Source organism: Lontra canadensis, unplaced genomic scaffold (genome assembly GCF_010015895.1).
Source record: "Lontra canadensis isolate GAN:19392208 unplaced genomic scaffold, GSC_riverotter_1.0 scaffold912, whole genome shotgun sequence".
In the NCBI taxonomy this organism is placed as follows: domain Eukaryota; kingdom Metazoa; phylum Chordata; class Mammalia; order Carnivora; family Mustelidae; genus Lontra; species Lontra canadensis.
The window spans coordinates 5,787-23,182 of NW_022631896.1; the positions used below are offsets into that span (position 1 = coordinate 5,787).

A 17,396-nucleotide genomic window follows, 5' to 3' on the forward strand; every position below is an offset into this window, starting at 1 on the left:
CAGTTTAGCCTTTATCCTAACTCAGTGTCCTCAAAGTCTGGTCCTCTGACTAGCAGCATCATTAATATCACCTGGGAATGTGTTAGGAATTCAAGTTCTCATCAACTAATGAATAGATAAGATGTCTATATACCCAATGGATTATTATTCAGCCATAAGAATGAAGGAACTCTTATTGTTTGTGACAACATGGACTGGACTGTTTGTTATTAGTATTTAAATTTCTTGAAGACAAAAGTTAAATAATTCTAATCTTATATTTTTCTTTTTTCTTTTTTTTTTTTTAGATGTATTTACTTATCTTAGAGGGAGAGTACAGATGCAGGGGGAGGGGCACAGGGAGACAAGGCAAGCAGACTGCCTGCTGAGTGAGGAGCCCAATATGAGGTCCAAGCTCAGGACCCCAGAATCATGACCTGAGGCAAAATCAAGAATTAGAGACTCAACTGACTGAGCCACCCAGGAGCCTCAATATTATGTCATAACATCTACACAGTACCTATTCTGATCCACAAATACAGTAACAGTCTAATTGCAATGTGAATGTATTAGAATATAGCAAATTATTTATGTTTTTATTATCAATATAATCCTTATCCATTGTAGAAAATTTGTATACAAAAGCAGAAAAGAAAAAAAAAGATAGCTTATCCCAATATCTAGATGTAATTATTGATATTTTCCTAAACTATTCTGTAGGAGATAGTGCTAATTCTTTTGAGTAATCTACAAGCAGGCTGAATTTAAGATACTAATTTACAATATCTTATAATGCTCTCTCACCAATGCTCAGCTTCTTTTATGTCTTCTACTTAATCATAGGTTGTTACCCTCCAACTAGAGGAAATGTTTATATTCACGGATTTGACATCTCAAAGAACATAATTGAGATTCGAAAAAACTTGGGCTTCTGTCCACAACATGACATGTTGTTTAATGACTTGACACTCTCAGAACACCTTTTTTTCTACTCTGTGGTGAGTCAGAAATGTTTTAAAACTATACAGTATATTTATTTTTTCTTTTGACATATAGACATGTGAAGTTTAATATCAGCTAGCACCACAGAATATTTTCATTACTTCAAAACACTCCCTCATGCTATTCCTACACTTGATCTTAGCCAAAAGGCTGAGAAGTGATTCCCTCATGCTATTCCTTTGTAGTCATCCCTATCCCACCCTAGTAATCACTGGTCTATCCTAATCACTTATTGAGAATACCATATAAATGGAATCATATGGTATGTAACCTTAAAAGATTAGCTCCTTACACAGAGCATAATGCCTTCAAGATCCATCCATACTTGTACGATCAGTATACATTTCTTTTAATTGTTGGGTAGTATTTCATATTTAGATGTAATGCAGTACACCAATTAAAGGACATTTGGGTTGTTTACATTTTGAGTATGAATAAAGCTGCTCTGAATTTCATGTGAAGTTTTTTGTGTGTAAACATAATTTTTCATTTCTCTCAGAATGAGATTACTGTATCATATTATAAGAAACTATATAGTTTCTGTATAGTCACTGGAGTGACTGAACCATTTTGCACCCCCACCAGCAATGCAGGAAGATTTCAATTGCTCTGTATCCTTGCCAGAATTTGGTATTGTAATACTTTTTAACACCTTTTTTTTGAAAGGGAGAGAGAGCTCAAGCAGGGATGGGGACAGAAGGAGAGGGAGAGAGAGACTCTCAAGCAGACTCCACACTCAGTGCAGAGCTTGACATAGGGTTCAATTTCATGACCCTGAGGTCATGATCTGAGCTGAAATCAAGAGTCAGATGTTTAACCAACTGAGTCACCTAGGCACCCCTTTACATCTTAACATTTTAATCATTCTAGTAGATGTATAGTTGTATATCCTCCTGGTTTTAATTTGCATTTCATGAATGGCTAATGGTGTTGATTATTTTCACATGATTATTTCCCATTTATACCCTCTTTGATGAAAGGCCCTTTGTACACTTTTAAAATCTGGGTTTATTTTGTTACTTAATTTTTTATAGTTCTTTACATATTCTGGATATGTATCCTTTGTTGAATAATGTGCTTTGCAAATACTTTCCCTATTTCTGTAGTTTGTCTTTTCATTTACTTGGAAATGCTTTTTACAGAGCAAAGGTTTTTAATACTGAAATCCAATTTATCACATTTTATCACATTTTTTCTCAAAGGATCCTGCCTTTTCTGTCTTTTCTAGAACTCTGTTCCTAACCCCAAGACATGAAGATTTATTCTGTATTTTCTTCTAAATTTTTTTTATTTTCATGATACACTTAGATCTATGGTCCATTTGTGGATTAGTCTTTGCTTAAAGGTGTAAAATGTAGATCTAAGTTCATTGTCTTGCATATAGATGATCAATTGTTCTAAAACCATTTTTCAAAAATACTGTTCTTTCATCTTTACTTGCTTTTTGCATTGTCAAAGATCAAATGGTCATATTTCTCTGGACTTACTTATCAACTCTCTTTTAATGTGCTATTGATCCACACTGCCCTGATTTGTATATCTTTATGGTAATTCTTAATATGGGATAATGCTATTCATCCAACTATTTTTCTTTTTCAAAAGTGTTTCAGCTATTATAGCTGTTTGACCCTTCCAGATAATTTGTGTATTATCTCGTATGTGTCTACAACAGTTGTGCTGTGAGTTTGGTATTAGATTAAATCTGTATATCACTTCGGAGAAAGTTAATATTGTTACCATGTTGTGATTTCAAATCCTTAATCATGGTATTTCTCTTTGTTAATTTAATTATTTGCTATCATTACCATTTTTAGTTTTCAGTATACAATTCCTTTATATTTTTTTTCATTATTTGGAGACTTAAAAAGTTTTTTGATTTCCAGTTGTTCATTGTTTGTACATAGAAAAATGATTGATAATTGTAGGTTAACCTATTATTCTTTGACCTTACTAAGCTCACTTAATGGGCTTAGGAGGGGGTTTTTTGTAGATTCCTTGGGTTTGTGCATAGACAATCATATTATTGGAGAATGGGGATAATTTCTTTGTGCCAGTATGTTTACCTTTTATTTCTGTCTTTTTTTTTTTTTTTTTTTTTTTTTTTGCATGACACACTGGCTAGGAACAGCATAATGTGTGGGCATCCTTGACTTGCCTCTCATCTCAAGGGATAGCATTCTGGTTTTCACCATTAAATTTTTTTTCTGCAGATACCCTTTATCACTGTGAGGAAGTTCCTTTCCTTGTTTTTTTAATTTGATTTTAATTCTAATATAGTTAGCATACAGTGTTATATTAGTTTCAGGAGTACAACATAGTGATTCAACAATTCTCTACATTAGGGTACTGCTCATCACACTAAGTGTTAATTTCCTTCACCTGTTTCAGCCACCCCTGTTCTAGTTATCATCTATTCTCTGTAGTTATTTAAGAGTCTGTTTTTTGGTTTGTCTCTTTTTCCCTTTGGTCATTTGTTTCATTTCTTATATTCCATATAAGTGAAATAATTTGATATTTGTCTTCCTCTGACTGACTTATTTCTCTTGGCATCCATCCATGGTTTTGCAAATGGCAAGATTCCATTCCTTTTTATTGCTGAGTAATATTCCTGTGTGTGTGTGTATATGTGTGTGTATCACATTTTCTTTATGTGATTCAATGTTATTTAATGCCCTGTTCATGTGGCTTCTAAAATGATCTGCATTCTCTTTCTAATGTAAGCATTTATTGCCATGATTTTTCCTCCTAAGCACTCCTTTGTTGTACCCCACAAATTTTGATACAATTTTTTATATTTTCATTTTTATTCAGTTCAAAGTATTTTCTACATTCATTGAGATTATTCTGTGTCTCATCATTTGCAAGTATGATCTTTAATGTACAAGTGATGGGAAGTTGTCCTACTTTCTTGCTATTATGCTTAATTTAATTCTATTTTGGTCAGAGATCATATTTTGTGTAATTATAAGTGTTTTGAAATTGCTAGGGTTTTATGACTGAGGATATGGTCTGTCTTGGTTACTATTCCATATGTACTTGAGAAGAATATGTTTTCTGCTGTTTGGTTGGAATTTTCTGTAAACATCAGTTAGATTCAATAACTTGTTCTTGTTTCATTCTTCTGTATATTTGCTGATTTCTGTCTGGTAATTCTGTTACTTAGGAGTATTTCTGAAATATCCTATTATAGTCATGTATTTTTCTATTATTCATTTTCATTCTATTCATTTTTGTCTCCTGTGCTTTAAGTTCTATTGTTAGATATATACACATTTAGAGTTATTATGTCTTATTATTCTCTTATGAACATGCAATGTCCCTCTTTTGTCTCTTGTAATTTTTTTGTTCTGAAATCAACTTTATCTGATATTAGTATAACCATTCCAGCTTTCTTCTGATTTGTGCTTGTTTTCAATTAAGTTTAATTAGCCAACATATAGTACATTAATGGTTTTTGATGTTGTGTTCAATGATTCATTAGTTGCATATAATACCCAGTGTTTTGTGTTTTCATGGTGTATCTTCTTTATACACTTCACCTTAAACTAACCTATATAATTAAATTTTAAGTGAGTTCATTGTAGACACTGTATAAAACAGTCATGTTTTCTATACAATCTGAAAATTTCTTTTAATTGATGTGTTTAGATAATTTAGTTTTAATGTAACTAGTAAACTTATATTTAAATCTATCCTTTTATTATTCTCACTTTTTTTTCTCTGTTTGCCCTTTCCAGTTTTATTTTGGGTTATTTGTTATTTTTTTAGTATTCCATTTCAGTTTATCAATTGTGATGTTTACTATATCTCATATATACTTCCAGTGATTGCTCTAGACATTGCAAAGTACAGCCTTAGCTTTTCACAGTTATTTAGAATCAATATTTTCTGACTTTATTTGGAATGTAGAAACCTTACCAATTACTTGTAGGTTCTTTTTTTTTTTTTTGGTTTTCATTGTTTTTGCACCACACCCAGTGCTACATGCAATCCGTGCCCTCTCTAATACCCACCACCTGTCTCCCCCAACCTCCCCCACCCCGCCCCCGCTCCTTCAAAACCCTCAGTTTGTTTTTCAGAGTCCATAGTCTCTCATGGTTCACCTCCCCTTCCAATTTCCCTCAACTCCCTTCTCCTCTCCATCTCCCCTTGTCCTCCATGCTATTTGTTATGCTCCGCAAATAAGTGAAACCATATGATAATTGACTCTCTCTGCTTGACTTATTTCAGTCAGCATAATCTCTTCCAGTCCCGTCCATATTGCTACAAAAGTTGGGTATTCATCCTTTCTGATGGAGGCATAATACTCCATAGTGTATATGGACCACATCTTCCTTATCCATTCGCCCGTTGAAGGGCATCATGGTTCTTTCCACAGTTTGGCGTACTTGTAGGTTCTTTATCCTCTGCTGTATATGCTATAGTTGTCATATATTACATGTAAAAATACTGAAAACATCAGTATTTTTAAATATTTAAAATATTTAAAACATCTTTAAAATTTTTAAAACACCTTTAAACATACTAGATAGTTTTAAATGAATACTATATTTTTCATTTAAAACTATCTAGTATGTTTAAAGAACCATAAGAAAATAAGAGTTATTATATTTACTGTTCCTTTACCATTCATAATGTTTTGGGTTTTCTATATTGTTTCTCTTCTGTTTGAAAAATATTCTTTATCAGTTCTTTTAGGCCAGTGCTCTTGGCTAGTTTCTCTTAGTTTTCCGTCACTTGAAAGTAACTTCAATTTACTACCATTTTTCCAGAATATTTTTGCTTGACATAGAAATCTGGGTTAACAGTTCTTTTCCTTCAGTAGTTAAAATTGTTACTCCACTGCTTCCTAGATACCATGGTTTCTGATGAGACCTACAAAGTCATCTGAATTGTTTCTCCTATAAATAATTTGTCTTTTTTCTCTGGGGGCTCTCAACAATTTTTTTGTCTTTACTTTCAGCAATTTAGTTAGGATTTGTTTGGTGCAGATTGCTTTGAGTTTATCTGAATGGAGCTTTAGTCAGCTTCTTCAATCTGTAGGATTATGTCTTATTCCAAACCTCAGAAGTTTTCAGTCATTATTTCTTCAAATATTATTTCAGCCTTATATTTTCTTCTCTCCTTCTGGAACTTCAGTGACGTGAATGTTTGACATTTTGTTATTGTCCCAAAAGTCCCTTGGGCATTGTTTTTTTTTAAAGTTTTTATTTAAATTCCAGTTAGTTAACATACAATGTCACAGTGGTTTCAGGTGTACAATTTAGTGATTCAACACTTACTCATAACTGTTCATTTTTTTAATCATTTATCTCTCTGTTGTTCAGACTGGATAATTTTTATTGATCTACCTTCTAGTTCATTTACCTTTTATAATTTCTATTCTACTACTGTTGAGTATATCTAATGAGCTTTTTGTTTGGGTCACTGGATTTTTTTGTTTTAAGATTTCCATTAATTTTTTTTCCTTTATCTTGATACTTTCTACTTTAATTCCAGCATCTGTGCCATCCTAACATTGATATCTGTTGATAGTCTTTTCCTAAGTGAGTTGAGATTTTTATGATTCTTTGTATGCCAAGTAATTTTTGTTTTTATCCTGGATGTTTTTAAAAGTAACTTATGAGACTGCATCTTGTTTATATGTTATCTGTGGGCTATGGTTTTAGTGTCACCTTTGAAGTCTTAGCAACGATGATCCAGTCTCTCCCATGTTAGTTAGTTCACATCTGGGTAGGGGTTTACTGGCTAGCATAATTTTAAAGTTTGGTATGATAATTAGTAGTAGATCCAGGTATGTAAATGATGGGGTAAACACATGTGTTCATAAACAACTTTATGGTAATACTTTCCTGCTCCTCTCTCCTGTTACCTAACCAGTATTTCCTGCTTACTGAAGATTCCTTTCTCAGCAGCCAGATATTGTACACTTCATGATTGTGCCATATCCAAGTGGCTGGAAAATAGAGAAGGTGGTAAAGAGCAACTGGGTCTGACCCTGTCCTATTGGAACCATGGTTCTACTTAACTGAGAAGTTTCCCCTCCCTCAGTATTTTGGCTTTTGCAGGATTCCCTTTCCTTTCTACTCTTGCCACCATCCCTGCCACAAGACTCCTAAGGGGTTGGGACACAAAGGGACAGCAAAAAAAAAAAAAAAAAGAAAAGAAAAGAAAAAAGAAATTGGCCCATCCACACTCTCTCAGAGCTTTAAGGTTGTTTTCTTTTGCATTCCTCAAGCCAGAACTACAGAGTTTCTCCTTAATCTCACTCTATCTGCACTATCAGGGTTTGGATACTTTGTGTTCAGGCTAAGAGGATACAAGGGGTGAAAAATGATAAACCCAGTGCTGGCTCAGTGATACTTCAAAATATGGTGTTCTTTCTGATGCAGCTGCTGATGTTTACTTTTTATTGTTCTCCAGGTTTAATAATTGAGTTCAGTGGGAAATGAAACCAGAGGTGAGGGGTGGGAGATGGTTTATTCCATCATACCTAGAAAATAGAGATGTTTCTTTTCTCCTTTTCTGAGCTTCAGTTGTCTATAAATCTGAAAATAAATACTTTTTTTTAGGAATTCTCCTTTACATTCAAAGAGAGGCAATGGGGAAAAGACACTATGTATCTGTGAGAAAAGAGATCATATAAAATGTTTTAAGGGTGTAGTTGCAAGAAACTTCATTTATCTACATAGATATTCAAAGACAGTTATCTAAAAACATTCCAAGGATAAAGTTGGATGCACTATGTAAATTCTGCCTCCTCTTTTTAGGTAAAAAGAATATATCAAAACATGTATTGTATGGAAATTGACCATATGCTGTCTACTTTTAACCTGCTAGAAAAGCGTGATACATTTTCAAAGTCACTGAGTGGAGGAATGAAGCGCAAACTCGCCATCATCATAGCACTCATAGGGGGCTCCCAGGTATTAAGGAAAAGAGGATGAAAAGGGGGAGTGAGGAGGCATGAACCATGGGTTCCTGCCAACTGGTCTAGAAAACTCAGCTGACAAAACCCTGAGAGTTGGTATGAATCTTAAAGAAATGCTGCCAATGATAATTATAAGGAATTTGCATTATTTGGTTCAATTCTCATAATATGATTTGGGACTATCTTTTTTCTGGGGTTTTTATCACTATGTACAGTCTAGATTCTTTATCTTAGCTTAAATAATAGCAATTATCTCACAAGTAGCCTAGTATCAATTATCAATGGTCAAGGAATTCTTCTGGTTTTTAGGTAGTGATACTTGATGAACCATCATGTGGCTTGGACCCAGTCTCAAGGAGAGCCACCCGAGATCTCCTTCAACAGTATAAACAGGATCGTACGATCTTAGTGGCCACCAACCACATGGATGAAGCTGATCTCCTGGGTGACCGAATTGCCATCATGGTCAAGGGAACACTGCAGTGCTGTGGCTCTTCTGTCTTCCTGAAACAAATATATGGTTCTCTCTCCCTTTGCTCATTCTTGGGATATTGATGCTTTAGTAATATTCTGCTAACATGATTTTAATTATATGTTGTCTACATAGCCAAAATTTCAGTGGCTCCCTCTGTCCTACTAATTAAATCTCAGCAGTTCTAACTGGTTTTTAAGGCCATTTGCAACAATATATATTGCAACCAATATATATAAATATATATATTTATCATTTGTTCTCCAACACGTACATTCAGACTCACAAAATATCAACCTACAAAATTGTCAACCTACAAAGGCCATGCTTATTTCTCCCATTTTGCACTTACAGTTTTCTTTTTCTGTAGAATATAGTTGTATCCAAATAGATTTACATTGTTGAATAATTAATTGGTTGATGAGGAAAGGAAATAGAGAAATCAGTCATGTCTGATCCTAATTACTCATTTGCCAAACAAGTATTAAATCCCCACTGTGATGAGATAATGAGATAACTCTAAAGTATGATAATTGACAGTAAAGATGTAGTACAGAATGAAAGTACCATACACCATTCAACTATAGAATAAAATAGTTGTTGGCTTTAATTAAAGTAGAGGGCTTTTTTAGGAGATAAAACTGATATATCAAACAGTGAATTATTGATGACTAAAATTACAATAGTGGGAATTCAAAATTTGAGGGTATAAATATAAATGTAGATAATAAGAATGAATTGGTTCATCATTCACTTATTCCATATTTGAATTCATTCAACTCACATTATTTACTCAATGCTAGCTATTGTGTTACTGACTTTACATGTCATATTTAGTATTCAAAACAACCACCTCATTTTATAGAATATAAAACTGGGCCCTAGATAAATTTTTAAAAATTATCTAAAGTCATATTTATATGCCCATTTAGGAATTCAAAATTTATGTTAACCTTATGGGTTTGAGTTTGTGCAGTTGACTTATAATCCAAAATTAGATTTATCTGAAGTGGGTATACCTAAATTATGAGCCACGTCATTTAAATAGTTATGCTTTTGATAAAGAAGTCATTTATAATTTCTAACAGCATTCACTTATGTTACTAATTATTGATAAGATAGTACATGATGCATAAGTAGGTATTTTAAAAGGTCTAATACTTTGGAATATTCCAGTCCCTTCTTACATGCTAAACTTTAAATATACTTAAATTGACTTCTTACATCCTAATCAAAAGCCTAGGATTTTTGTTTGCTTCCTTGATGGCATAAGACATTAAATGTTGGTGTTAGCATTCAACTCTCACTAGCTACCTCAATTCTCTCCAAAAGGAGGCATTTTCTATTCAGTTTCAAGAGCATGAGACAATTGTGTCATGATTCCTGAGAAATGAAAAACAATTCACCTGTCGATTTGTAAGTAAAGCAAAAGTAGTTTTTGGTTTCAATAGCTAATAAATAATGGATAAACCACTTTATTCTCAGGATGTAGTTGCCTCTTTGTAAAATGTAATAATGTCTTCCATTCAATAAGCCAAGTAAATAAACCAGACTGATAAGATAGATAGATAGATAGATAGATATTTAATATATATATATTTAAAAAGTGAATATTGGGTTTTTAAGTATATATATATATATACTTAAAATAAAACTTATATATATATATATACTTAAAAACCCAATATTCACTTTTTTAATCTTAAGAAGAAACAAATGCAAATAGAATGACCATTTAAAAACGTTTATTTAAAAATAATGATGGTTTTCTCTAATTCCAGAAATAATTTCTCTGTATAGGGGAAACACTAAGTGTAACAGTTCCCTGATGTCTTTAAAGTCACTAGTCAAAAATCCTATTCTCAGGTTTCTTTCAACACTTACTATATCCCTTTTCTGATTTTTTTTTCTAACACAGTATATATTTTAACTTATTCCTCTTTATTATTATCTGCCTCCTTTGACTAGAAAGTAGCTCTTAAGAAGGCAGAATTTTAATATGCTTTGTTTGCTGCTCTATCCCTCGAGCCCAGTTAATGCCTGATATACACTGAACAACCAGTAATAATAAGTAAATATTTGTCAAAATTACAGTTTCAAGAGTAATAGGTAGCCAGATTATAGGGGACTTTCTTCATACATCTTTCTTCATACATACATACATACTTTTTCATACATCTACTGTTTCAATAATAACTAAGTTATTGTACACTAAGAAAATTATAGAGGGAGTTGGATGTTTATACAATATCTTGGTTCTTGGAGTAGCATTTGAAAGTTTTAGGTGTGAGCCTTCCTTGGGTCATAAAAAAGTATCTCATGACATTCCATGTCTTCTTTGTGGACCTAGGTAACTTGAACCATGAAGAGCCAGGTTTGGAATTACAAGGAGATCAAAAAGTATGAAAATGCTTCATGTGGTCTTTTAAATTATTTCTCTCAGGTGCTGGATATCGCATAGTCATGGAGAAGGAATCACATTGTGATGTTGAAAAGATCTCAGAAATAATTCACTCTTATATTCCAGAAGCCACTGTGGAAAACTTTACTGGAGCTGAACTATCATTTTTCCTACCCAAAGAATATACACAGAGGTAAAGAGTCAAAGTTTTATATGGATGATTTGGGTGACCAGAAATCATTTTTAATTTTCTATGTTTAGCAAACTTAGTGAGTAATATTTTGCCAATAAGCCAGGTGTCCAATTACAGCTGTCTGTTGCTGACTAGATTTGAAAATTTTGTAGCTGAAGACTTCTCTCATTGAACAAAAGGATTTCCTCATAAGTTTAAGTTCACACAAAGCTTATTTGATTTTTTAAGTGTTTATTTAAATTCCAGTTAGTTAACATACAGTGTAGTATTAGTTTCAGGTATATAATATACTGATTCAACACTTATACCCAGTGCTCATCACAACAAGTGTACTCCTTAAACTCCATCATCTATTTAACCTGTCACTCTAACAATATACCCTCTGGTAGCCATCAGTTTGCTTTCTATAGTTAAGAGTCCGTTTCTTGATTTGCCTCCTTTTTTTTTTTTTTTGCTCATTATTCATTTGTTTCTTTGTCTTTTAAATTCCACATATGCAAGGAATACAAAACATTAACTCCAAGGAATACATGCTCCCCTCCATGTTTATAGCAGCACTATCAACAATAGCCAAATTATGGAAATATCCCAATATCCACTGACAGATGAATGGATAAAGATGTGGTGAGAGGAGTTAAGATGGCAGAGGAGTAGTGGGACCCTAAGTTTGTCCCATCTTTCAAACACAACTAGATAGTTACATAATTCTGGACACCTGAAAAAACAATTAGAGATCTGAGAAAACAAATGTTGCAAATCTACAAGTAGAAAAGCAAACAGCCTTTGGAAGGTAGAAGTTGCAGAGACTTGAATCCAGTGTGATGTAGCTGAGAATATGTTGCAGGGAAGAAAGCCTGCCTAGTGAGGCTACCTCAAAGTTTTACAAGCAGTAGAGTGTAGAATTGGAGCTTTTAGAAGTTTGCTACCGTAAGGGATGTGCCTGGCTTAAAGGAGCTCAGGTAGTGAAGCAGGGTGGAATCCCAGGTGTGACAATGTGGTCTGAGGTTTCCTGGGGTGACAAGAAGAACAGATGGTGCCTGAGTGCCACAGAGTTACCAAGCATAAGAGCATGGAAGCCAGCTGAGTTTAGGTGCCAGCTTTCTGCTCTGTGTTGCCATAAACTACGAACTGCTGTGCATTTCTGTGACTGCTTTCCTGAGATGGGTCCAGCAAAAGGCAGAAGCATGGCAAGACCTTCCCCAGGATGAAGAGAATGAAGAATGCAGGTTCACATGGGGGAGTCCTTAAGGTTTAGAGTTTTGAAACTTGCATGCCTGAGATAAAAACCCTCAGTCAGGCCAGGTGAACAGAGAGTTCTGATGGAAACTGGGGAGACAAGAGTGATTGCTTTTCCTTGAAGGCTCACTGAAGAGTTAGGGGTGGGGAGTGTGAATTTTCAGCTCCATATTCACCATTTTTCTTTCTTTCTTCTTTTGGGATCTAGTTTATTGTAACAAACAGACCAAAACACACGCAGTATCCAGTTTTTGTTGTTGTTGTTTTTCTTTCTCTTTATTCTTTTCTAGACAGAATGACAAGATGGAAAAATTTGTCCTAAAAGTAAGAACAGGGGATGCCTGGATGGCTCAGTTGGTTAAGCTGCTGCCTTTGGCTCAGGTCATGATCCCAGGGTCCTGGGATCCTTGCATTGGGCTCCTTGCTCAGCAGGGAGCCTGTGCCTCTCTCTGCCTCTGCCTGTTGCTCTACCTGCTTGTGTTCTCCCCACTCCTGACAAATAAATAAATCTTCAAAAAATAATAATAAAAGTAAGAACAAGAAGTAGTACAGGCAGGGATTTAATCAATATAGATATAAATAAGATGTCTGAACTAGAATTTAATGTGATTACGAAGATACTAGCTGAGTTGAAAAAAGCATAGAAGACACTGGAGAATCACTTACTATAGAGATAAAAGAACTAATATCTAGTCAGACAAAATTAAAAATGCTATTACCAAGAAGCAGTTCCAAGTGGAGACCATAAAAACAAAATGAACAAATCAGAAGAGTGAAATCAGTGATCTAGAAGACAAAATTATGGAAAATAAGGAAGCTGAAAAGAAGAGGGAAAGAAAACTATTAGATCATGAAGGTAGATTTAAAGAACTCGGCAATTCCATGAAGTGAATATGAATATTATAGATGAAGAGTAGGAAAAGGGGCTGAAGGTTTATTTACCCAAGTTATAGCTAAGAATGTCCCTAATCTGGGGAAGGAAACAGGCATTCAACTCCAAGAGGCACAAAGAACTCCCCTTAAAATCAACAAAAATACATCAACACTTTGACATACTATAGTGAAAGTTGCAAATTACAAAGATAAAGAGAAAATCCTGAAAGCCGTTTGGACAAGAGATCCTTAACGTACAATGGTAGACACACAAGGCTGGCAGCAGACCTGTCCACAGAGACCTGGAAGGCTAGAATGAACTGGTATGATATTGTCAATGTACTAAATGGGGGGAAATATGCACCCAAGAATACTTTAGCCAGCAAGGCTGTCATTCAGAATAGAAGGAGAGAGAAAGGAATGTTGGAAAAGAAAACCAAAGTTGGAGGCATCACAATTCTAGACTTCAAGCTGTATTACAGAGCACCAATCACGAGACAGTATTGTACTGACACAAAACAGACACATAGAACAATGAAACAGAGAACTCAGAAATAGACCCTCAACTCTCTGGTCAACTAATCTTTGACAAAAAGTAAAGAAAACCCAATGGAAAAAAGATAGTTTCTTCAACAAATGGTGTTGAAAAAATTGGACAGCCACATGCAGAAGAATGAAACTGGACCACTTTCTTACACCAGACACAAAAATAAATTCAAAATGGAAATCAAAATCCTAGAGGAGAACACAGGTGGCTACCTCTTTGACCTCAGCTGCAGTAACTTCTTGCATGACACATCTGGGAAGGCAAGGGAAACAAAAGCAAAAATGAACTATTGGGACCCCATCAAGATAAAAACCTTCTACACAGCAAAGGAAACAGTCAATAAAAGGCAACCTATGGAATGGGAGAAGAAATTCACAAATGAAATATTACATAAAGGGCTAGTGTCCAAGCTCTATAAAGAACTTAACAAACTCAACATCCAAAAAACCAAATAATCCAGTCAAGAAATGGGCAGAAGACATGAACAAACATTTCTCCATAGAAGACATCCAGATTGTTAACAGACACATGAAAAAAATGCTCATGAAAAAAACCTATGCCCCAGCTATTGTACTATTAGGTATTTATCCAAATGATAGAAACATAGTGATTCAAAGGGGTACCTGCTCCCCAATGTTTATGGCAGCAATGTCCACAATAGTCAAAATATGAAAAGAGTCCAGGTGTCCATTGACTGATGAATGGATAAAGAAGGGGTGAAGAGGAGCGCCTGGGTGGCTCAGTGGGTTAAAGCCTCTGCCTTCAGCTCAGGTCATGGTCCCAGTGTCCTGGGATCGAGCCCTGCATCGGGCTCTCTGCTTAGCAGGGAACCAACCTGCCTCCTCCTCTCTCTCTCTGCCTGCCTCTCTGACTACTTGTGATCTCTATCTGTCAAATAAATAAATAAAATCTTTAAAAAAAAAAAAGGGGGTGAAGAGGTGGTTGTGTGTGTGTGTGTATATGTGTGTGTATATATGTGTTTGTGCATAATGGAATACTGCTCAGCCATAAAAAGAATGAAATCTTGTCATTTCCAATGAGGTGGATGGAACTAGAGCTTATTATGCTAAGCAAAATAAGTCAGAGAAAGAAAAATACCGTATCATTTCATTCACTTGTGAATTTTAAGATACAAAACATATGAACATGGGGGGAAACAAAAGAGGGGCAAACGAAGAAACACACTCTTAACTACAGAGAACAAACTGAGGGTTACTGGAGGAGAGGTGGGCAGGAGAATGGGTTAAATTGGTGATGGGTATTAAGGAGTACACTTGTGATGAATGCTGAGTGTTGTATGTAAGTGATAAATCACTAAATCCTGCACATTAAACTAATATTATACCATATGTTAACTAATTGGAATATAAATAAAAATTTGACAAATGAACAAAATTTATTGATTAATGAAAAAAAGATTGTATTTCTGTGGTGTTGGTTATTTCTCCTCTCTCATTTGTGATTCTATTTATTTGAGTCCCTTCTTTTTTCTTTTTGTTAAGTCTGGTGAGAGGTTTTTCAATTTAATTTTTTTCATAGAACCAGGAACGGTTTCATTGATCTGTTATTTTTAGCTTCTGTATCATTTATTTCTGCTCTAAGCTTTATTATTTCCCTTCTTCTGCTGTCTTTAGGCTTGGTTTGTTTTTTTCTTTCTCTAACTCCTTTAGGTGTAAAGTTAGGTTGTTTATTTGAGATTGTTCTTGTTTCTTGATGTAAACTAGTATTGCTGTATACTTCCCACTTAGCACTGCTTCTGATGCACCCCAAAGGTTTTGGACCATCATGTTTTCATCTTCATGTACTTTTTATTTCTTATTTTATTTAATGGTTGACCCATTCATTGTTTAGTAGCATGTTGTTTAAACTCCATGCATTTGTGTCCTGTCCAGATTATTTTTTCTTTTTTTTTTTTTTTGACTTCTAGTTTCATAGTGTTGTGGTGGAAAATATGCATGGTATGATTTTATCTTTTTGTATTTGTTGAGGCCTGTTTTGTGACCTAATCTGTGACTTATTCTGGAGAATGTTTCTTGTGCACTTGAAAAGAATGTGTATTCTGTTTTAGGATAGAATGTTTTGAATATATCTGTTAAATCCATCTGGGTCATTCAAAGCCCTTGTTTCCTTCGTTTATTTTCTGTTTAGATAATATGTCAATTGATGTAATTGGGGTGTTAAAGTCCCCTACTGTTAATGTATTATTTTTAATTAGATGCTTTATATGTATTATTAATCATTTATATATTTATGTGCTCCCATGTTGGATACATAAATATTTACAATTATTTTGTCTTCTTTGGGGATTGTCCCTTTTATGATTATATAGTGTGCTTCTTTGTAACTTGTTATGGTCTTTGTTTTAAAGTCAAGTTATCTGATATAAGTATTATTTTAAAAAAAATTTTATTAACATATAATGTATGATTAGCCCCAGGGGTACACGTCTGTGAATCACCAGGTTTACACACTTCACAGCACTCAGCATAGCACATACCTTCCCCAATGTCCATAACCCAACCACCCTCTCCCTATCCACCTAACCCAGCAACCCTCAGTTTGTTTTCTGAGATTAAGAGTCACTTATGGTTTGTCTCCGTCCTGATCCCATCCTGTTTCAATTATTCTTTTCTTACCCCCCAAAACCTCCACATTGCCTCTCAACTTCCTCACATCAGGGAGCTCATATGATAGTTGTTGTTCTCTAATTGACTTATTTCACTAAGCATAACCCCCTCTAGTTCCATCCACATTGTCACAAATGGCAAGATTTCATTTCTTTTGATGGCTGCATAGTATTCCGTTGTGTGTGTGTGTGTGTGTGTGTGTGTGTGTGTGTGTGTGTGTATACATACATACATACCACATCTTCTTGATCCATTCATCTGTTGATGGACATCTAGGTTCTTTCCATAGTTTGGCTATTGTGGACATTGCTGCTATAAACATTCAGCTGCACGTGCCCCTTCAGTTCACTACATTTGTATCTTTAGGGTAAATACCCAGTAGTGCAATTGCTGGGTCATAGGGTAGTTCTATTTTCAACATTTTGAGGAACCTCCATGCTGTTTTCCAGAGTGGTTGCACCAGCTTGCAGTATAGGAGGGTTCCCCTTTCTCCACATCCTCGCCAGCATCTGTCATTTCCTGACTTGTTAATTTTAGCCATTCTGACTGGCATGAGGTGGTATATCATTGTGGTTTTGATTTGTATTTCCCTGATGCTGAGTGATGTGGAGCACTTTTTCATGTGTCTGTTGGCCATCTGGATGTCTTCTTTGCAGAAATGTCTGTTCATGTCTTCTGCCCGTTTCTTGATTGGATTATTTGTTCTTTGGGTATTGAGTTTGATAAGTTCTTTATAGATTTTGAATACTAGCATTTTATCTGATATGTCATTTGCAAATATCTTCTCCCATTCTATCAGTTGTCTTTTGGTTTTGTTGATTGTTTCCTTGACTGTGCAAAAGCTTTTGATCTTGATGAAGTCCCAATAGTTGATTTTTGCCCTGCTTCCCTTGCCTTGGGTGATGTTTCTAGGAAGAAGTTGCTGCAGCTGAGATTGAAGAGGTTGTTGTCTGTGTTCTTCTCAAGGATTTGGATGGATCCCTTTCTCACAATGAGGTCCTTCATCCATTTTGAGTCTATTTTTGTGTGTGGTGTAAGAAAATGGTCTAGTTTCATTTTTCTACATGTGGCTGTCCAATTTTCCCAACACCATTTGTTGAAGAGACTGTCTTTTTTCCATTGGGCATTCTTTCCT

At 34.8% G+C, this 17,396-nt stretch overlaps 1 protein-coding gene and 1 pseudogene across 1 annotated transcript; one reads left to right on the forward strand and one right to left on the reverse strand.

Annotated features, from left to right (window-relative positions):
• Nucleotides 1-822: 822 nt before the first annotated feature.
• LOC116863328 (ATP-binding cassette sub-family A member 3-like) lies at nt 823-10,978 on the forward strand (the record flags this gene model as incomplete). The annotated part of the gene is made up of 4 exons (XM_032850808.1): nt 823-977; nt 7,752-7,907; nt 8,222-8,432; nt 10,828-10,978. Coding segments are annotated over 4 exons (673 nt in total), but the record flags the coding sequence as incomplete, so codon positions are not given.
• On the reverse strand, nt 977-1,143 carry LOC116863329 (annotated as a pseudogene).
• Nucleotides 10,979-17,396: the final 6,418 nt, after the last annotated feature.